Consider the following 22,028-nt stretch of genomic DNA (forward strand, 5'->3'; position numbering starts at 1 on the left):
TGCCGTTATTATGTTGTCCGGTGGGAACTACTTTGCGATTATAATAACAGTTGTAATTATGATTGTGTTTTTATGACGATTGGGTGTCGGCCTTAACTATGTAAAAAAAGAAAGAACAATGAAATAGCCAGGAGAAATAATGTCTCTCATATACTAAATACGTAAGACTATACGGTTTTACGTCATCTCGCTTACGCATAAACTAAGCTCAAATAAAACAAAAAAATGCTAAGTATGCATACACAGCAACACAATTAAATCACACCAGTCAAAATCAAGAATGAAACATATGTTTATTTATATAAAATAGGCAATATATTTTATATAGGCTTTGTTAGGGTGTAGTGAACATAACTTCCTGTAGCTAAACATTTTAGAACTCTCGAAATTGACTTTAGAATCCAATAAAAGGGGATTTGATTTACGTGTTTGGCTGTTTTTTAGCCAGTACGAAATTACCACATTCAAAGAACGGATCTAATGGGAATATGGGAATTATCATCAAGATGGACAGCCGCGTGTGTGGTTGCCGTGGCGTTCCATAGGCTTGTTGGCAAAAACCCCCAGATAAACCCAGCAAGACATACTCCAGCTGAACTCTTAGTGCGGGCAGGTCTTCGATGTTCTACATGAAAGAGGTGATTTCAGGTACTTCTTCACATAAAGCAAAAAAGCACTGAGAGTGCCAACGAAAAACAAGACTGTACCAGTAAGGCAAACACAGATCTAAAATGAGGTGCACGAACTATGTTAGCCACAGGAAAAATGGACTCCCAATCTATGGGAAACTACTCGACCGAGTTAAGTTAAAATTCTAACTTATGTTAAATCTTCTTTTACCAGTTGGGAGCCTTCCCGATCAGACAGGCAACAGCAGCTTTCAGGATGAGACAACTTCCCTATTTAAAGCAGTTCATAACTATTGAACACAGCGAAGCAATCGACATTCGTTAAGTTTCGTTGACCGAATGTACTTTCTGCGGACGATTTCTTCTTAACAGGTTCTGAAGTTTCGTGCTGACTGTTTCATAAACTTAGCCGTTGTTTCTCACATTGAATAATGCCTACTTACAGTTTTATTGGATTGAATACTGACACTTTTTTTTTAAAGTCATACACCAAACTGAGAGAACTGATTGATAACTACCATAGATTAATTAACTAATTAATTTCAGATATAATCTCTAAAATTTAGCGGATATATGAGTCTGTTTAGATGGACTTTTGCTGCCAGCAAATCACCTAGAGATTGGATCATGAAGCCATTTATATATTCTCTCGAAGGTTGTGACTCGTCGGTGCAGCCTTGTCATCGTCGGGTTAACAGCATTCAGAAATGTTTATATGGACATCTCGATAAACATGAACAATCCGTATAGGTTTGAACGGGCATCAACTTAGCTTAATCGTAACATTGACTAGTACTATGGCTAGACGAGTTGCCAGCAGCCGGATGTTACTGTTTCCGAAATGCGGTATGAAGAGGTCTGGGGCCGCCGCTGCTACACTACCTGCCGAGCAAACCTATCTCACCGCTCACATCACAGAGCCCACAACGTGATCAGGGAGAGTTCACGATGAAGACTGAGCGTTGTATACACTGTCAGACTCGACCCTTGAGGGGGCAGAGAGGTACTGGCGTTGCTGTGCGGCAAAAAAGACGGCGAGAATCTGCAGAGAGGAAAAGGGAGAGATGGTGGGGGAAACGGTTATTGAGATCGTGAGGCGGAAGCCAAACTTTTGATTAAGTAACGTTTGACGGAGGATGGAAGATGGCTAACGGAGCGGTTCGCTGGGTCTCCCACCAGTGCGAGACAAGACGAAGCGAGAGAAACCGAACGGTCAAAACGAACGAGGAAAGAAGGCAATGGCCATCGAGAATCCAGGAACCACAAACCTCCAGAAGACGTTCGTTGGAAACGGCGTAGTAATATAGGGCGCTCGACCGAATGTGGCGGTCGCTCAAGGTTAACCAACGTCAACAGAAATCCATGGAGAAAGGGTTCGTCAACGCGCGCGACTTACTTCTCCTACTGCTGTATATGTATCTGTATATAAATGTATACATGGATGTATCTATATATATACATCTATGTATATATATATATATATATATATATATATAGAGAAATCCGAGGATTACTTGAAGCCAGGATGATTGTGGAGACAAGCAGGCGTTTCTAAATTGAAAAAACGAGAGTTGCAGCTAAAGGATAGACCTCGGCGGATCAACGTACCGTTGGTAATATATTGTTAGAAAACGATGTAGCGGCTGCTGATGCGTATCTGTTTGAGCGCGTCACCATGCCAGCCATAACTATCGAGCATGTTGCCGCGATGGTTCAAACTTTAGCGTTGAAGAAAATAATCAATACATGTTAATCATCTGGAAAATAAAGAATAAAGAAAAAATACGGGTTTAAAGAAAATGAGATACTATTAATACTGATAGCTATTTGTATGGCTGTCATGCTGTTTCGAAGGTCTGTTGAAGAAAGCCCAGGTGAGTCCAGCAAGACCCACTGCGAGGTTTCTAATGGGAGAAGATCTGGAAACTATACCCAAAAATAGATGATTTTGTAGACTTATTTATACAAACATAATCATATAAACGAAAATATATAAACAATAATGACTGAAGGAGTAAATAATAAAGAAATATATTAACATCAAAAATGTATTAATTTTTGAAGTGCAAGTAGAAGTAATGAGCTACGATTGAAACCTTCCAATTAAGCAATTAGCGATTCTATGTATTTATCATTTGGGAGTTAGCCGTGTGCGCAGTAGAGTGTACTGGCTCCGTACATAACGGTTTGCGGGAAGAAACTGCGAAGTGTTCTTCTAGTCAACGCGATTTCTTTTACCGCTGAATTGGTATTGATAGTGACAATTTCTTGTCTCTGGATTACAGTTCAACTTGTACTTATTTCAAAGCTAGAATTTGCTAGCGTCAATTTATCCGAGGCATAGTTTTTTTTCATTCTACGTATGAGAAGTTCTGCTGTCTTAGAGGTACCTGATGAAGCTGTTCATATCTATACGGTAGGGTTGTACATATGTGATCCACGCAAGCCCTCCTGTTCGTATGGAAAATTTTATAATGATTAATGCAGGTATGGAATTCGTCATCATGGACAATGTTTTCATCCTACAAACATACTGCTACTATACTATGGACCATTTGTATGGTTATACATTGATAATAGCAATGTACGGTTTTGGAAACTAAACACGAAAGCCTTGGCATGAAGCTGATTTGTAAAAGTAAAACATTTAAAAGAAAAATCATAATCTCGTTTTTACAGATCAGGCATATCGAATGTCACAGGTACATATGTTTGGCCTGCCAAAAGCTAGGACAATACGAATAGCAGGGGAATTTCTTTCGGGGAACTTGCATAACAAAGGCTCTGTGGTGACGCAATCTCAAGTTGAAGACTTAGTTTAACGTATAATATCAAGTTTAACGCATGCATCTCTAAATTTTTGCTGTTTTTGTTAATTGACCAGGTGTTCTTTATCCCAATTGTCATGTTTATAAATATAAAGTATCTTTCCTTTTTATTTCTAGCTTTGATCAAGGTGCTCCAGGCAAAGTGGAAATCTGAAAGGCATATCGGACAGGGTAGCTGGTACGGGTGAAAGATCTCAGAGAAAGCTACTCTTGTTTCCTTTCGAATATAAGAACCGTCAAAGACATTTTTTCCTACATTTACGTCGAAAGATTATTGGGCCTCTAAATGCGACTTCGAATTTCTGTTGTTTGAAATCGTTTTGATAAGGAAGCCAGCTCTCCATTCGATTTTACGTAATGATCTTCAAGGCTTCGTTGTTCTGTAGTGTGTTCGTTCGGTCCACGAGTGCACTGTTTCGCATCGTTCAAATAAAAGCTGACTGTCTACTGGTCAGTGGGTTCATGACGACTCTGAGCAGTAAGAAAATAAAAGAAAAAATACATAGTTCACTGACGAATTGTCCAGCTATTATTACCTCGTAAAGCAGTGTATAACTGAAACAATGTAATGTCCATAATTGTGGTGATTTGAGCCTAGCTGGGACACAGAACGGTGCCGAGGGTAGGAAATCGCTTCCTCGCATCACTGAATTCTATCTCGGCTAACTTGATAAATTTGCAGGTTTAGAAGAAGAACTTGAGGGAAGACACGTAACAGGAATCAGAATGAGATTGGGTGGGGTGGCTTGGGATATGCCAACTGGCTGCTACCATCTCGGCGGACAGACGGGCTCAACAAAACTAACGATCAATTTGATATAAGTAAGCCGAGTGTGATTGCCAACTGTAGAGAGGCTTTGACGCAATCTAGAACCATTTTATACAGTATTTTGTTCGAAAACCGCTTATAGGGAAAAAAGTTATCCAGATGCAATAACGATGATTAAAAGCGTCACTTTTCGGCTCAGTTACGAAAAATATCCAAAAGAACAATTTCCAATTCGAAATTATTCCAGCTGTACTATGTTACAGTGAGTTAAAGAATTGTTTGTTAAAACACAGTGACAATGTGTATACCAATTAGTATTAGGAATATATGAGCGTAGATTCGAATCGAGCAACAGCAAGCTGGCGTCAACGTATCTAAATAATAAGTTTTGAGCATTCGAAGAAGCGGTAGATATTATACCTTTTCCTGCTTACTTACTGCAGATTTCTCCGTAGCGAGTGCTTAGTTCAGTGCCACACGCTAGTTTCGAGGCGTGACGTAACCTGGACAATTGAGAATCAACTATGCACAAAAATTTCTGGTAAGGTTTTTAACTATGTAGAGGACTATGTTTTTTTGAAAGCTTGTTTGAGGAAATCTTCTTTCGAGAAGAAAATCATTTTCTATTTCTGTAAATATATTATGGCTAGAACTGTAGATTCTAAGCAAGCAGGTTCACTTTGAAGAAAGAAAACGTTGCTTCAAGTCCCGCCAGCCATTAACAATATTTTGCGATTTTCTGGACAAGAACTTTTAAAAATATTTAGTTTTGTGGTTAGTCCAAAAATATATCTATAACGTTTTAAATAGGTAGATATTTACGGGTCGACAAAATAGCAATAATTGCACGTGAAGCTCTTCCCAAAATGTCTGAAGGAGCAGATAACGATCTGAATCTTGTAATTTACATTAAGTAGAGAACTGCTTAAACTAGTTACGTTCCTTCTAAACTCCTAAAAAATATCACAGCTGTTGAATAAATATCAATTATTGTCACTTCGTATTGCAAAAGCAACACACAAAGTAACTTACGGTGAGTATAGTCAGTAAGGAATCACTTATTGTATCAACTTCTAGTATTATTATTTACCATTTTCTCAACAACACCGTTTTCACGAAATTTTTTCCGTGTTTTGTGTCGCTCAACCTTATCGCCTTCGCCTCCGTTTGTATCATTCGTGATCCTCATCTTACTTTTCTCTCTTTATCGACTCGTTTATTCCTTCATCAGACTCTCAAGATTGTTCCTTATTTTGTCCCAGCTCGGTGCCACCTCACAATCACCACAAGCAACGAACACCATTGCTACAGGACTGCCACAATATGCCACCACTGAAATAAGAACAACACGAGTGTCAGAACAATGTTAGACTGAAGCAAGAGCTACAAGGGAACGTGGCCATGTCGATAGAGGCTTCAGGCAATAGGAACCAGGCAGAGACTTGATAACCACCAAGCAAAACAATATGGTTTGAAAAAGCGGTACGACGGTTGAGAGGCGATAGATGCGTCGTCGGCGCATTTATCGCCGACCACAAAAAAGCCTTACTACCGATTCTGGCGAAATCCCACAACAACTATGGACCGACCCTCCTCGACGCAACGGCGTCTGGGCCAGCAAAACTGCGACATCAACATTAGCCTAGACGTCTACTGTTCCCTACTGCCTACTAAGAACGACCGCAACAACAGCAGGATGCAACCAAGCGCTAACAAATACACTCTCACTCCTGTCTGGTTCGTTCACCGTACCCTTGACAAGTATCTGTAACTGTAGAGCAGCCGCGCGGAAAGTCGGCCAAGCCGGAAGTGGAACGCATCACAAACCGACAGGCCAGCGCGGCCTTTTCGTTCGAACTCTCCCCTTGAGTTCAAGTAGAGGATATATGCAATGTAACGTTGTACTGACGCTGTACTAGGCCGATGGATACTAGGAACGCTGCATTTCGACTCGGCCTGCTCCCCGAAGAGTGATAAACGTGTGGAAGGGGCGCATTGACGGGACTGAGGCAGAGGAGGAAAACAAAAAAGTAAGCGAGCCAGCGAACAGTTGAGGAAGTTGTGCGATGTACAGCGCAACGATCCCCTCGACGGAATAGAATGAAACGACTGTTTGAGAGAGCGATATTATCCGTATGTATAACTTGTGGTTCGTTCGTATGTATTTATTTAGCATTTATTCTTTACACACTTACGTTTAGCCGGCTTTCGCCGTGCCGTTTAATGTACGTGGATAGATCTCTCAGAAATCGCACTATTGAAATCTAAATTTAAAAAGTACCTAAAACAGGCGAGTGCTAAAAGTTTCTTGTAGGTAAGCCTCTACTTTGACAGCGAGACTGGCCTAGTGGCAAGCGGACACTCAAAGGCCGGCGGAAGCGAACCATATGAGGTCTTCTAAAGTTTATTTTCGAGTTGGGCCTTTAAAAAAGTTATCCTTTTTTTCGTCTCTACCCTCTTTTTTGTACTGGGATTTGATTCCGCTGCTGCGGAAGCGTTCACTACTCGAGAGTCCCGTTCGGAGTTCTGTGTGGTTATTTATTGGTAGCTAGTGAAACTGGTCAAATTTGTTCGTCACAATGAATAGGTAATCTTCGGTCAATAGGATTGTCAGGCTCAAGCTTCACTGTCGCGACCAAATTTTGTCGTCTCCCAAATATGAATACGTAAGAATTTACGACAGGCAGTTAAACTCAGTGCTTGCGTTTTAGTAAATGTGTATGTGCCTGTAATCGCGTGTGTTGTGGCTTCAAAGAAGGACATCAAAGAGCCTGATTTCTATAGGACCTAACAGGCAGTTTTGGCGCTTTCCCAAAGGTGAGTACGATTCGCTTTTGATGTCTACCGGTGGTCGGCTCCATCTCAACTGCTATTGTGCAAGTCTTAACCTAATCCCCGTTGGCAAGCTTTGACAAAGTTCAAACAGGGAAAGAAAGGCTTACGTTCACACCCTTCGTCGTCCTCAGAAGCCTTCATTGGCTATACTGGAACTACGATCATGTTAGCGTGGTGGTATAGCTTTTAACGATGGCAAAGTTAGTAGCATGAACGTGTGGAAATGATATTTTTTCCATGGAATATTCATAGTAATAAGGGAAGCAAAAGTAGGCAGTAGATTATTAACCGTAATAGAGTTAAGTAGCAGGGTGTTGCAATGAAACGGAGCCCGACCACAGTGCGTTAAAAAAGGCGACAGGGTGATCCGTCAAGAAGTGATCGGTAGGCTGTGTGAAAGGATTTAAATCTTTTCCAAAATATCTAGCGTTAGTCAGCACAATTTTCTCAGCTGTTTACATAGTTGGCAAGATACCCGTCGTCATAACATTTGAATCACAATTAATGAGACAACGACTTTACGGATATATTATATACGGATATATAATTGAACATTGAAACTCCATCACATAGAAAACTTCAATCTCATGTCAATGCATTTAGTTAATTTGCTGTTAAAGCGAAAAACCTACTGAGCAATCATTCGGAAAGGGATCATTGGTATCGTAGAATAGATACTATTATGTGCTTAGGACACATCACGGGATGCCAGCCGTTGCATCGGTCGTATCGAAATCGACGCAACCCCTCGTCGCTGTCCTCAATTTCAACTGAGGAAAAGCACACTTTTTAAGCTCTTGTATATTTTCAATTTAAAGGACTTCTGTCTTGTGACAGGCGTAAAAATATACACGTTGATTCTCATCCACATCGGAAGGGTCAGATCAAACCTAAGGAAATAAGACTGTCTCTCTACCGCCGGCAATCTGTTCCGATAAACGTACCATGGTTCGCCGACTGATATGTTGGATTCGGTAGGTCGAATAGATGATATGGTACAAACCCCATTTTGCGTATCTGTCTAGTCTACTGACTGTTAGTTGTATATTCGACATTTTCGTCTGGCGAAACGGAGCCCGATAGCCCCGAAATATAGGGATGTCCACAAATGGCAACTATATAGAATATTACAGCAGTAATATTCCGTTGGCTGGCGGTGGTCGAGGGACGGAGCCAAGGGCCTGATCCCGGCGGTACGCCCCACTCAGTTCAATTTAAGTCTGTGACCGAAAACTCCCTCGGTGCACGGATGTCTTTCTCCAAAGAAAACAGCGTGCTTGCGGCATTACCCTGGAGAGCGGAGCAATCGATCGCGGTAGTTGTACTCGTTCAGCTTTTATCCGATCTAATGTTTGCGCACTGGAAACTCGACCAGGAACAAAGCCGACCCAGCCAGACCTAATATACGAAGAAACGCAAACATTTACACGCAGATTAGACGGCCATGGGATACAAGCATGATAATTTTGCCTGCATACATTAGGTCGAATGGAAAAATTGTATTGAAAATAAAAAAAATCGATGCGGCAGCTAGAATAAATGGAAGTATTTAACGACTCTCTTAGTCCACATGTAGATAACGAATAATTACTAGAAGATTTCTGTTTAATGACAAAGTTTCCGCATAACGGAAATTTTATAAGGGTCAATTGGCTACCGCGAACACGTACTGTGCCAGTGGGCAGCACTAATAAGATTGGTAAAAGACAATTTGGTATCCCTAGTGCTCTATATTTCGAATTTGACATCCGGTTCCGCCATTTAGTATTCCATCAGACGGTTGGTTGGCTGGCTGGCTGGCTCCCAGCAGTCACGAAATGAAGCCTGCCTATGCCCTGTAGGTTCGAACCTAGACCAAAACGGACAAACGTTACGAGGCAACTAAGCTATCGCCGGGCCAGTTGGCTATCCCTAGTCTAGTTGATACTAACCTCTGCCAAGGATACTGTTACTAAGAAGGACGATTCCGCTCAATAGACATACAAATCCATTTCTCCTCTGCTAAGGGAAAAACATATGGTTGCAATAAGGAGAAAATTGCATGATTGGTCCACATTTTCACTAGTAAAACAAGCATTATTTTAACTGATCCCGTGCTGGCCAAAGTTCGCTGTGCGTTTTATCTTTCAGGCAAGGCCGAAGTATAATTTTTTTCATTTTACGTAGTTAATGACTTGCTCCAAAAAGGCCAGAGCTCTTTATACTTTGACTTTCTGTTTCAATATACAACGTCTTTGAGCGAGGAGTGTCGCCATGTTCCTACAGTAATCGAAAAATAGGTTACACCAGCTTCCGCTTTTTCAAAGCCGGCGCCGTTGTGACAATGTTAGTAACGGCATCAGCACTTTAGACCTCAACGCCCAGATTTGCTTGTTCGAAGCATGAGTGATGAATGAAGCAGAGAAATCATCCATCTCGGCAGGAGCCCTTGCAGATATTCTCATTAGTTACATTAAACGCTTAACCGAGAAGACAACTTACCACAATAGGCTAATTTGTTCCTTACAATATAATCACTGGAGGGGGTTAGGCAACAATGTATAATGTAAGCAATGCGAGCAACGATTATTTGAATAGCGAACAGAATTCGGGTAGTTTTTGTGGGCAAAGTTTTGTTGAAGATCTTCACATTTTTCGAACTTCTATCATCTACAAAGTATGCAAATTCTTCTTCTGTTGCTTTCAAATGTAGCCGCCAATTCCAATAGGCCATATCGTTTTAGTAATACGCTCTTGTTACGCTTCGTTTAACGTTGATCTGTGTATTCATTGGTTTAGTTTTATAGGCTCTTTGAACAATTGCGAATAAGAGTCATGATTAATATCTATCACAAATACAATCTTGATCAACTAAATGGGTGTCAATAAAACTGGGGCGTACTTGTACTATTTTGTAATGATGACTGATAGGCATTCAAGTCTTTTTCAGAGTTTTTCTTTTAGTACATAACCAAAATCTCCGGTACGAAGATATATTATGGCCATTGCTACGCCACGAACTAACAAGACTAGTAGAAGCATACTACAGCCCCGCAAGATAAACTCCGAACAGGGTTACGTCTCACTGGATCTTAAGAAAAAAAAAACCTGAGGAAGCGTTTATTTTGCTGGGCTGAAACGGTCGAAAAAAAGCGTCTTTTGATCCAATTCCGTCGCGCATCGATCGTCCAAATGGTACTTAAACTTAAGCAGTCAATTATTCAGGTAGCTAGTGATACACGGTCCATATATCATACATTGCGTTTATGCAAATGGCACAGTAATATTATACTTTAGGCGCTAATTTCAGGCTTACTAATAGCTAAACGAAAAAAACTTAATCCACTAATCAATAAATACGTATTACTAGGACGCCGACAATAAAAATACAACTAACGGCTTTAACTAACGGCATTTTACTGTAGTGAAGTTTACACTATATAAGAAAAAATAAGGCAGTCGTTATATACGATAGTTTATTGAACCTTCGTTTTAGCTTTCTTCGCGTGTCCAACTTGCGTTGTTCTTCTGGTGTTCTTTGCGCCTCGCCTTCTCTTTTCTCTCGCTGTCCGGATTTACAGTGGGGGGTAATAAATTTGTCTTCCTCGATACGGCCGGTTTTAGTTTATGATACGATAAAACGAGAACTATACGTTTTCGCTCCGTTGATCAATTGGCTATCGTTGATGGATGTGTTCAGTACAAAAGCGAGGGAAAGACCAATGCGAGAGAGAGAATTGTTAATCCGACGTTATTTTTCGTTCTGCTGCCATCTTCAATTGTGTGCTTATATCACTACACAGTTAATGTGTTATTGATTCAATGAATAATTTCGAATTACGTTCGTTGTTGACCTTCTGTTTTTCTTCGCCAATATCTCGTGATGTAGCTCTGCTAACCGACTGTCGTCTTGGCAATAGTATCTTTTTTGTCACTCCTTTATTTTTGTTTTTTTTTTTTTGAAAAGACCCTGAACATTCTTTTTGTATAATTAGTGATTAGTACTTATATGCATGTATAGGCTTATAAGTGGGTCCAGTAACGGGGTGGAGCAGTGTTGGCGAGGCTTAGACAGCGACGTCTCTCCAAGAACCTAATTCCTATTTTTTTTCTTTCTTTCTTTTTTTTTTTCTTTATATAACCGTTTACGGAGACCCGTAAGTGATTAGCGGTACTTTAAATGTCGAATAAAATCTGCCCTGTCGATATGAATTGTGCTAAATTTCTTCTGCTTAACATCATTAGTGACTCGGTCGGAAAACTGGAAGCCAATTCAGACATACCTACAAAACATCAATAGATATAAGGGTATATACTACATGTGAATCAATCGAATGTTTGTATACTCGTTTCTGAAGATCTCATCTTTAGGTCTTCAACAACTTGAAGATAAGCAGTCAGCTTTTCTACAATTACTTCACTCGTTAGTTGCGGATATTGTTACTCTGCAGCGCGATTAACTACGTAAATGTATTTAGATTATTGTTCCTCTTCGTTACTAGTTTATCGTTTTCAGTTATCAGTAGCGGTGCAATGTTCAGAATCAGTTGATTCAGATCAATTGATGTATATATATATACATATAATTAGAATTTGTACATGTGGACGCATCGAGCTATCTCTCCTTTGCGCCGCTGTCGTTACAGATAATGTTGTGAGACTACCGTATGATGATTGCGTGCAAAAGCCTACGACCTAAAACGTTAGACCCTTACGTTAGTTTTTCTCATTGTGACTGAACAACTCTGCAATACATCTACATACATTTATTTATATACCGGCGTCGTCTATTTGCCTTTCCTCAATCTACTCTTCTTTAAAGTAGATTTCACAGAAAACTAAACAAATTTAGGCTGTTTTCTCTTACCCGGTATTAAACTGTGTACCACAATTGGTTGTCGTCCATTGCTCCTGTATCTAGCACTATGTATATCATGCATAAAATAATAGCTATGCACACCCGAATAGTGCCATTTCGGCAATTATCAGCCATTCCCGTCCTCAATGTAGATTCGACGCGTCGAAAAATCATATGGCTAGCGCTGTCACTGGGTACTACTTCGGGCGGCTGACCGTTCTTAGCACAAATCGAGCCGTGTACTTACGCTCAAGCTAGAACCCCTATGTTTCGAGATTTAGCTCTCGTATTGCCGTTAGGCATTTTACCAGGGCAGACCCGAAAGAAGAACCTGCACCAGCTCAGTAGATAAACACGTTCCTACCGCATCGTGTCGGACATCGAACCCACCTTAAACACCAGTCCCTTTCAACCCACCCCCACTCTCGACCGCTCAACGACTTTTTGGTATTCGTAATTCCTCAAACTTTGGCCGGTATAGCGGCTGTACATGGGTGAGGTATACGATTATAATAGCTGAAATCCTAACCTTGTTCACGAAAAGCAGATCAGAAGTCAGCTACCATTGTTCCTATGTAGATGTACCTAAACATTTCCTTTCTATTATTGTTAATAAATTCGCTAGTAATCAACGTGTATGCTATGCATCCAGTTTGTGTCGTCACCGTCAGGAATCTGGGTTTTTCATTGCTGACACGTATTGCTCCCTGTACAAACGATTAGAAGATACCCTCATTTACGTACAACGGCCGTAGGTAAAGAAGGGTAAATGCGGCGACTGAAAATTCAGCGTTGCTTCTTTTCGATCGAAGGTTCAATTCATTTGTATGTACGTGACTATGGTACCAGCTGACCTTTTCTCACTTATACCATACGTGTCGTTTTAGTTAGACTGACAATTGGCACGAGACGATGAGAATGAAGTACCTCGATTGCATATTTAGTTAAAATGGCGCTTCTTTTTGCCTGCACCTAAATTTTAGGATTTAGTCGATTTGTCACACGTTCAAAAGTGCCCGTCTGCCTGCTAGAAACTCTCCACCGCAGCATTTACCTCCAGCCTAAAATACTTTATCATCCTTATTCTGGCTATTATAAGTTGTCCTGTGGTACTTCGTGTAAGAAATGTAAGTTCGCATAGTAAATGATATCAAATCGCTGCTGTTTGTCGCCGGTTTGGATTATCTGTTCTTTTTTTCAGCTTTGTCTTGTTACTTTTACACAACATGCAATGTATATTAATTCATGTAAATCTTGATATTAATTGTATCGTTCTCCGGTAACGTTCGTCAAAGTTTGACCCGTTCGTACTACCTACGTTTAAGACCCACCATTTCTTTGTGAGTGCGCTAGATGACCCCGATTGAGCGATTGCAGTCAATAATACTATTATAAGCTAACCGCAAGAACGCAAAAATTCAGACTCACGTACTTTTTATACTTGCGTCCAATACTCTTACATTATGACTTTTGTATCCTATATTATTTGTTTATAATTATATTAATAAGGATGTTATTATAATATCATCGCGTTTTACCTTTTGCATCCACATACATATGAGATAGCCATGACACTAACCTGCCACTAGAGGCAACTTTTAAGTGATTCCATATAAATCCGCTAGACAACTTCTAAGACGAGTGTGCTGAGCAGTGTATGATATACGCACATACAAAGACCAAAGTCCCATTTCCTGAAATCTTCTTGATCTTGATTGTTTTGTGATATATGGGAAATAGAAACCTATTCAGAAGTAGCATTACGCTCTTGCAGCTTTGATCGTTAACCGTTCAAGAGCTAACAATCAGTCTTCCATAACACAATCTGTACACGCTTGATACAATCCATTGCTCGTATCCACACATGCTGCTTGGATTGGGTTTGAAATGGTCATTAATATTACTACTGTAGGTGGATTGAAAGGCAAGACGTTCTCTTATTATGGGACTCTGATAGGATTAAGACATCGTTTAAAGTAGAGTCGGATGAGATGTCAAATTACGTCATAATGTGTCGCATAATTCCCGTGTTTTTCTAACCGAGGTTTGCGCAACTACGATTATGTTTCGGCCGTCGTGTAACTTTGACGGATGGGACCTTTTCTACGATTGTTTTCCAGCTTTCTTCTTTATCCTTGATACGCCAGCGCAGTTCGACATGAGCCCAGTTCGTGATCATTGGTATGATTATCCATCTTTTCTATTTACTGATATTGTCTCTACTGTACAGGTAGTGACGTTCACTCGGTCCACAGCTCATCCATATTTCATTCGTTCATCCATGTATTCTGTGTTTTTCGTTGGCCGCATAGGCAAAGTCTCCTGCTCTTCACAATCACAATCAGCACCAATGTATTTGCTCACAGGTGGGCATCCCACTTATGCTACGATACTCACAATTTGCCCTAGGTTCTGGCAAGGATAGCAACAGCATATAGCTAAGAGATGCGTCCGTTTTTGTGGCCATGATCCGCCTTCTCTTATATAGTAGGAAGGTTTCCGTTGTTTTAGTGGACCTACGGTCGTCATTACCGACGATTATTGCTTGGCATAATGCTAACGGCTAAAAACTTTAACCCTTCGTCATTTGTGTATTTCAATGTATCACGATACTTTTGAGGATACTGATGAGGTGCTCATTCACGTGAGGAAGGCGGGATCATTAAATTGGTTATTGTTACACCCGTTACTCTTCAGCACGATAACGCCACCGTGGCCCGAATCGCACGCCTCTGCAATACGAAAACATCGTAGGTGGTTAATGAATTGTGTCACCGTTTACTATCGCTTGCTCTGACGAAAACGTACGAAAAATACTGTCAGCGTTTCAATTTGTCTTTGAATTGTTTTCATATCCATTTGTGGGAGTACCTTCTTGATCAAAAGAATATACGGAGGAACACGATTCGAATCGGAACGATCCTGCTACCAGAAATTTGCTATTTAAAGCACAGCGTCAACCCATATAACTGAAAGGTAAAAATAGGAAACAGCGCAGATCCCTGCTAAACAGCCAACGGCAATAACATCTCTCTAGTCTGTTATTAATATATTCCCTAATGCGCTGAGCATAAACAGCAGTTTCTGCTGGAGCCAAAGCAACGCAGCAGGTAGGACCTGGCCACCTGACACAGCCTGATCGAACAATAGAGCAATAACGTTGTTTTTGTACGTTCCTCTGGGTTAGCACAGCGGAAACTTTCAACGTGACTCGTATCTAACGCCCTGCGACTACGTCAAACAGATGGTCTGTCGTTGAAAACAGATAACGAAAATCGTTATATTTAAGTCATCAACACCGAAATCGATCACATATCAGCTGTACTATTAATTGTGGTGTCACGTAAACCCTTTTCCTCTGCGTTACCCTTTTTGTGGACAGAAAGGGTAACACAGAGGTAACGCTGCCCTTTTGAGCGTCTAATACCCAATGAGCCCGATAAGCCAATCATTAATTATATAGAGAGTATAACACTAATCAGATCAGCAGCTGTCTCTCAATCTCAGATGAACATAATTTTTTTTCGATGATATATTGTAGGTACATAGCCAACATTTTCTACCCAACTTATTGGATCAATAACACTTCTATTATTTAGCGGAATGGAGTGAACTTGCCACGATACCGCAAGCTGTTAAGTGCCTAAACGACTACTTACTAATCAAATATAATTCCAATATTCGTTCGATTACTGCCTAACTTACCCTGCATATAGTCATGGTCACGGCGACGGTTCCGCAATACGACTGCAAACGAAATTAACATGACGAATAGGAGAGCTAAACACAACGTAGCTGCAATTGTTACCTCGTCCGCCAGCCAAGGGGAGCCTATTTTAGAATAGAAATATATATGTATCCGCTAGTTAGGACCAAAGTTGAGTTTGAAGTTCATTACCTATACACACAAAAGCACTGATCTCCCCAACGAGCATCTATCAATGTCAAGAATATATATAATCTTGAAGAGAGCTGCAGGCAAAGCATTTGTTCTATGTTTATCTATTAGTAGAAAGCTGATGGCCTAAAGGCATCACATTTTTCCTCAATCTAAAAGAAAAAACTGTTATCGTGGATGTTTTCTACTAATTTAAACGATTTCTTGATACTTGATATCGCGCGGGTACAATACACGACGCATTAATATCGCACCTTCAAGAAGGTAAGGTTACACATGTCTAGAACCTGCTCGTACGTTCTAGTATGCAGTGTTTTTAATTTAACGACTAAAGAAATCTATGGCTCGATCACTGGTGCGCCCTGGCCTGCTGCGTCTATATTGGTCAGTTCTTAAGGTTCGGCAGCGTCAGCAGTACGCGGCATCCTATAGCGACAACATGAACCGTAACCGTTTCGACGTTAGAAGAGCGGTTGAATAGCGCCGAACCGAACGTAGACAAGAATTTTTCCCATAAGCTCTTGTTCGAAACCTTTGGTTCACCATTATAGCGGTACGCCAACGTTCAGCCTGATCCTCCCTGCTTTCTCTCGCTTTTTCCATCTTCTCGTTTTGCAGCGAATCAAAAATCGATTTCGTTGCTCACCGGCCATCGACTCTTTACGGAACTCTCAAGACCCGAAGAACACCCTCTACAGGGCAGACCACTGGGAGTAAGCCTCAATGCAGTTTTTAAAGACTAGTGCTCCGTGCAACGCGGGAGGCACACGGTTAAGGTGTACAGAGTGTGGAGATCAAAAATGTTTGCGATCCGAGTCCCGCTGCCGACTTATATATGTGTTGGGTCGGCGGTCTCGGGAGCAAAGAGGAGCTGGTAATGAAGTCAATGGATGGGTGATCGGATCGCTAGTCGGACTAGCCAAGAAAAATAGCTTCCGCAGATAATGATCGGCCTTGGGTAGGCCCATTAAATTTCCCGTTAGCCCAGCGTCTGCCCGTTACGCCCCCATGTCAGCGACAAGAAGCAAGCGAGAAGCGTTCTTGGTGGGCTGGTTCTTTGTCTGGTGCGACACGTAGGGTGCTTTAAGAGTCAGGTGGGTTCGACTTAATTTTGCAGGTCTAGCTGAACTGTTGTTTCCAGATGACGAGGTGAAGTTACTGTGAGAGAAGGTTACGCTAAGAGTCATGTAATTTGTTACGACGCAGCTAAAGGTAAACATGCGGCTAGTGCAATCTGCTTTACCTAGTATCTTTGCCTAAGGTAAACATATCTAAAAAGACACGTGTACTGCCTTCGAATCGACTTCGTCCTTCGCCGGTTAGCATCGGCAGTTGTCCCGATTGACAGTTTACCTGGAATCGCGCATTTTGGAAGTGACAATGCTGAAGAGTGGATCTAGATCTGGACTCAGACTTGCTGTGTCACGAGGACGCGGGGCAACGTCCTTGAAGCGACCTGGGGCAAGTTTTCCGTTACGTTACGTTACGTTACGTTACGGATAATATTTGAATCCATATTATTTGACGTTTACCCACAAAAGGACAAACAACCGGCGACAAAAGATTTATGACGAGTGAAAAGCCCGTTTTCAGCTGTAGTCCTGTCAGCACGCGCGGATTCGGTGGCACTCGGCTTAAGAATTCTCGATCGCTTACACAGACCCCACAGCCGTCCTTCCTTCTGCATCAGTCAGCACTTAAAGCAGTCACATTAGTGACTACCATAAACCTCCCGTTTCATTGGGAGGTGAGTAACAAACAGCTGAGGCGACTGCTGGTAGTGGAAGGATCAGCAGCGAGCGCAACTGAGTCTTTTATAATCCGATAGTTATAAAGAAGCGTTCTTTTTACTTTGTGGATTCATGTTGAAAAATTGCGCGAAAGCAAACAACGTGCACCTAGCATTTGCGTCGTACTATGTGCACGTTTATTTTTCTAGCCAAATATGCAAATTGGTGTTCTATTTTATGCCGGTCCCCAGTAGTTGTGGCAAAAAGCTTACCTCTGACAAACCTATAATGGGCGCAATGTCTCTAAAGATTTAAATTTCCACGAAATGCTTATCGATCCGTCAGATTAGCCCATTCGGTTTCCTTCTAAGGATCCTCGAACTCGACTGCCAGTCCAGGTTGAGGGGTGCACTAAACCCTACTCTATGGTTATAATTATAAAATAACTTAATAAGCTTCATTTAATTGTGGTCCATTGAGTTGCAATTCGTTACTATTTTACCGTAATCACAGCGGGACTTCAAGTTTTTCCTCTCTGAAATAGCACTATATTTATACCACACTAAAGCTGCTGTGTAAAGACAATATTGAGCGCAATTTTCTTCATAGTAGTTTTTGATGCCGTACCAAAGAGGTGGTTATGAGAATTTGCTTATACAGCACAGGTTATATATATATATATATACGTACAAGTGTATAAAAAGAAATTTTCTTTTTATGCACCTTTACATAGCTCACACATAAGCTGATTAGTGCTCATATCCATTACTACAAAATATTCGGTTTTATCTAGAGTATCAGTGATACCGAAGACTTCAAGACTAATTTTAGAATTTCCGCACCTCTAAATCTCTCTGGTATGACAAACTCCCTGTGTTCCCGTAGAGTGCAGCAAGTCCCTACTTCCAGCAACAGCTATGCAAACATTGCCGCTTACTGAAACGTATTGAACCACACAAGCAAACCTGTCTCTCCCTTTATCTGATTCAGTAGTCCAGTTGTACTGCGAATTTGCGACAGAACTCGACCCCTAAACCTCGATATAGGGACAAATACGCGTGTTCACGCTTACCTAAATCAACAATGACGAATGAGCATGGTTCTCGTTGATCTCCAAGCTGATTCCTGGCCCAGCAAAGTAACGTACCAAAATCGCCACTATCTCGTGGCGTAAACTCTGCTTCACTCGTAGTGCCATCCCATGTAAACCTGACAGATAGGAAAATGTACACAAGAAATTATACCGGGAGGTTTTGTAAGGTAGAGGCATTGCCTTTTAGCATAACCCTGAATTGATGTCTACTGTAATTTTCACAATGTTTTCTATAGAAATACAAATTGTTGCATTTTACGCTACCACTAACCTGTCAACTCGTCCTTCGGTTGTTGTGCTATTAACCTTCCATCGAAAGGAAACCGATGAGGGATGTGAGGTGACCGAACACTTCACACGAATAGTCTCACCTACCCGGGCATGATATACAATTCGCTGGTGAGGACGGCAAAGGGGAACATCTGTAATTCGAAATCAAGCAAAGCAGCAAGCATATAGAAAATTTGTCAAATAGGGCTATAGATGTATCTTTGTTAGCAACAATATGAGGTAGTATCTTGTTCTGCCGATATGCCTTAAAGATAATAAAATCCTGACATTAACTAGTAAACTTTATAATCGTTTTGTAATTCAAATGTTCATGTGACCTTAAAGCTGAGTAATACTAGGGTATTCCAGAAGTTAGAAAATATCTCTTCTAAAACTTGAACCAGAATCTACTAGCTTCTGTCGACACCACATGTACTAAAATACCCTTGTTATTTTTTTTACCCGGGCCCCCTATTACGAAAAAAAAATAGTACATTAATGTATTTCATCAAAATTAAGCAGATGATTGTAGTAATAATGACACACTTTAATTCAACAATGTATAAAAATAATGAGTACTGTTTTTCATGAAGACGCACACACAAAGAAGGGAAACAGAATATGTAAGTATTTTCGAAGATCACAGCATACGTTTTGATTTAAATGCCCTTTTCATCAAAGTGGGTGTCTGAGGCCATTCTGCTTACTAACGCGTTGACACAATGTACTAGCACGACTCCACCCAAACATCGTACACGCCCGATACGACAATTTTCATTGCAGTATCACTAAAGCGACCATTGTAAACTCCCTAGATTTCAATAAAATGAAAAACAGGTCGTTAAAAATAAATAATTTATTTTCCAGAATAAAGATCATACAGATAATCGCTACAAACATCAGATAACAACTGGTCTAATTGATAGGATACACGGTGTTTAAGTAGTTTGTTGAAATGGAAATTACATCAATTGTGAAATATCAAAATACCATTTGGATATAGAACCTGGAACCGAAGGGCTAGTTAAAACAAGGACGTCAACGACGATAGAACATTGAAAATCCGTGAAGTATTCGTCTCACGGTACTGTTTGTACTATAATAACATAATTGCAACAGCTATGAAGGCACCGAGAAACGCATACGGCGTACAGGGCATGTTTCATAAGCGTAAACGTATCATACTCACTCTTATGTGGCTGAATAAAGGTACCCGTACCGATATAGGTTCTACGGGCCGCTTGAATAATAGCAGATCACTATTCTAATTGCAGTGCCCCGTCCAGGTTTATCTACTGACCATTGTTACGCTGTTTTATTTCCCTTTACTGGTGCGGAACATGTCGACTACGCTTCACTTTTTTTTTATTCGCAGTTCAGTTATCCTTGTACCCCTCCACCTCTCTAGACATTCGGCTCTCCTTTACACAACGATTCGCATCCATAATTTTCATGCATTTTCTCTCCTTCTGTCTACATTGGAGTTTGCCGAATATGTCGTAATGTATCTCATAGGCGCCTAGATCCGTCCGGTCACCCTGCCGCTCCTCCGTCTTGGTTTCCATCTATTTCACATCTTATTTTTCTTCTTTTCCAGGGGACAGCTTCTTCATTTTTCATATTTCACGGTCACTGCGTTTCCCTCTGTCGCTGCAGCAGCACCAGCTCCAGTGATCGAGCTGCCTGCAAAGATTCACAGGACAGGGTTTTTCTCTGGAAAGACCGTCAACTAGTCCTCGAGACTGCCGTCGACTCAACTCCTATCTCAGAAAAATCGGAGTCTGGCTTGCCGAGACCGTGCTCAGGGGATCGGATCCCAAGCGTCATCAGTCCATTCCTTCGACCAACTCAATCTGCGGGTGGCGCGCGAGCGGCACCGAATAGAAACGTTATGTTGAAACATTTGGGGGTTTTAAGGGGAAACGACCCCCCCCCCCCCACCTTGTCACCCATGGCTTTTTCTCGGGCGGCTGCCTTGGCCAAGACTCGCTCAGGCTCTGTCTACTTCGACTATTTGGCGATATATTGACAGAACCAGCAAAGAGCTCCAGCAGAAAACGAGGCAAGAACAGCTGAAGGCGCAAATGTGAAAGAGAAATATGGAAAACGATTGCCTTGGCCTATCTCGTCCTCAACGCCTTGAAGTTTTCGGTTTGCGCCGCACACGATTACTGTGGAAAAAGAGGACCACGATGTCCAAAAAAAGAGGAGAAGCACGAAAATGTTCAAAGGCGTTATCGTTCTCACCGATACCGGCGTTGCTTTTTCGGTAGCCCCACCGTCGCCACAGCTTACAAGGAATAGCGCAGGGAACAAGACTTAGACGAGACTCACTGAACTTGACCCAAGCGGAAATCATAGAGAGATAGGGCCTAGGGGTAGAGCATGGAGGAAAGCACTTCTCGGGAAATATCAGAAAGACTTCGGTGACCCCTCCAACCATGTGCAGAATAATGAACGGCGAGACCATCTGATTCAACAGTTGTCCTTGCGCTTTTGCGGGCGCAAACGACTAAAGGTTCTGTTGAAAGAAAGATAAAGAGGCAGCAGGTCGCTGACGAGGGAAGCAGAAAGGCTTGTCAAAGAAGGAGGAAAACGCACCTTTGAGGAAGCGCAGAACAAAGCGGAAATAGGCGTAAATGTACACACAACTGGTCTAATATAAGCTTAAGAGGCTTCATATAATTTTTGTCCTGAGTCGTAAATGAGTCATCCACGAAGTGGAAGGCAACCTCATATAGTTACCATCAAAATGCATTTACGCTTACAGCACTAATCATGACAATTTAATATTAAAGCGCCATTAAATACATTTAGGAATATCGCTGATGATGCGACACGCGAGGAATTTCGTTTCGGATCTTATTATTAGGTCGAACGACTTAGACGCTGCTTTTTATCTATATATATTCCTCATCTCTGACACATTTGCATATGTGTGTATATATATATTATCTAGCGAATGACTGTCTACTCAGTATGAGCCAATAGCCATTTGATCGGATCAAATATGCGGTCAGTATTGGTTATGTAACGTACTAAAATCAACTCTGAGAAGAGAAGCGGCAATCCGGCGAGCGAATGTGGCCGGTTCACTAATTGGTGTCAAGATAGCTCTAATCGTGCATGTATTTCACCT

At 41.3% G+C, this 22,028-nt stretch overlaps 1 protein-coding gene and 3 long non-coding RNA genes across 11 annotated transcripts in view; 2 read left to right on the plus strand and 2 right to left on the minus strand.

The window, feature by feature from the left end:
* Positions 1 to 268: 268 nt before the first annotated feature.
* LOC147755346 (uncharacterized) lies at positions 269 to 5,968 on the minus strand. 3 transcript variants are annotated; one of them, XR_015329531.1, is made up of 5 exons: positions 5,779 to 5,968; positions 5,317 to 5,558; positions 4,665 to 4,729; positions 2,238 to 2,386; positions 269 to 1,671 (listed from the first exon to the last, which is right to left on the minus strand). It is a non-coding gene; the product is annotated as an uncharacterized LOC147755346 (long non-coding RNA). The 3 variants fall into 3 exon arrangements; XR_015329530.1 differs by having other exon boundaries at positions 4,665 to 4,748; XR_015329529.1 differs by lacking the exon at positions 4,665 to 4,729 and having other exon boundaries at positions 5,779 to 5,961.
* A 3-nt stretch (positions 5,969 to 5,971) lies between these two features.
* On the plus strand, positions 5,972 to 22,022 carry LOC111251206 (uncharacterized). The gene is made up of 3 exons (XR_002673671.2): positions 5,972 to 6,359; positions 6,938 to 7,043; positions 20,487 to 22,022. It is a non-coding gene; the product is annotated as an uncharacterized LOC111251206 (long non-coding RNA).
* The window catches only part of LOC111251205 (irregular chiasm C-roughest protein-like), a 55,981-nt gene continuing 44,455 nt past the window's right edge, over positions 10,503 to 22,028 (minus strand). For 4 of the 6 annotated variants that reach the window (XM_086991866.1, XM_086991861.1, XM_086991863.1 and 1 more), the window contains 4 exons: positions 18,891 to 19,041; positions 18,599 to 18,735; positions 15,604 to 15,729; positions 10,503 to 14,630 (listed from right to left, as the gene is read on the minus strand). In XM_086991866.1, the coding sequence (XP_086847992.1) occupies positions 14,539 to 14,630; positions 15,604 to 15,729; positions 18,599 to 18,735; positions 18,891 to 19,041 (506 nt within the window). In that variant the 3' untranslated portion in view covers positions 10,503 to 14,538. The remainder of the gene's footprint in view (positions 14,631 to 15,603; positions 15,730 to 18,598; positions 18,736 to 18,890; positions 19,042 to 22,028) is intronic. The other 2 variants (XM_086991864.1, XM_086991865.1) reach the window with 2 other exon arrangements.
* LOC147755347 (uncharacterized) lies at positions 14,627 to 19,198 on the plus strand. Its single transcript, XR_015329532.1, has 3 exons — positions 14,627 to 14,874; positions 16,415 to 16,890; positions 18,939 to 19,198. It is a non-coding gene; the product is annotated as an uncharacterized LOC147755347 (long non-coding RNA).

The sequence above is a fragment of the Varroa destructor genome, unplaced genomic scaffold (assembly GCF_002443255.2).
Source record: "Varroa destructor unplaced genomic scaffold, Vdes_3.0 BEIS01000005.1, whole genome shotgun sequence".
Lineage (NCBI taxonomy): Eukaryota > Metazoa > Arthropoda > Arachnida > Mesostigmata > Varroidae > Varroa > Varroa destructor.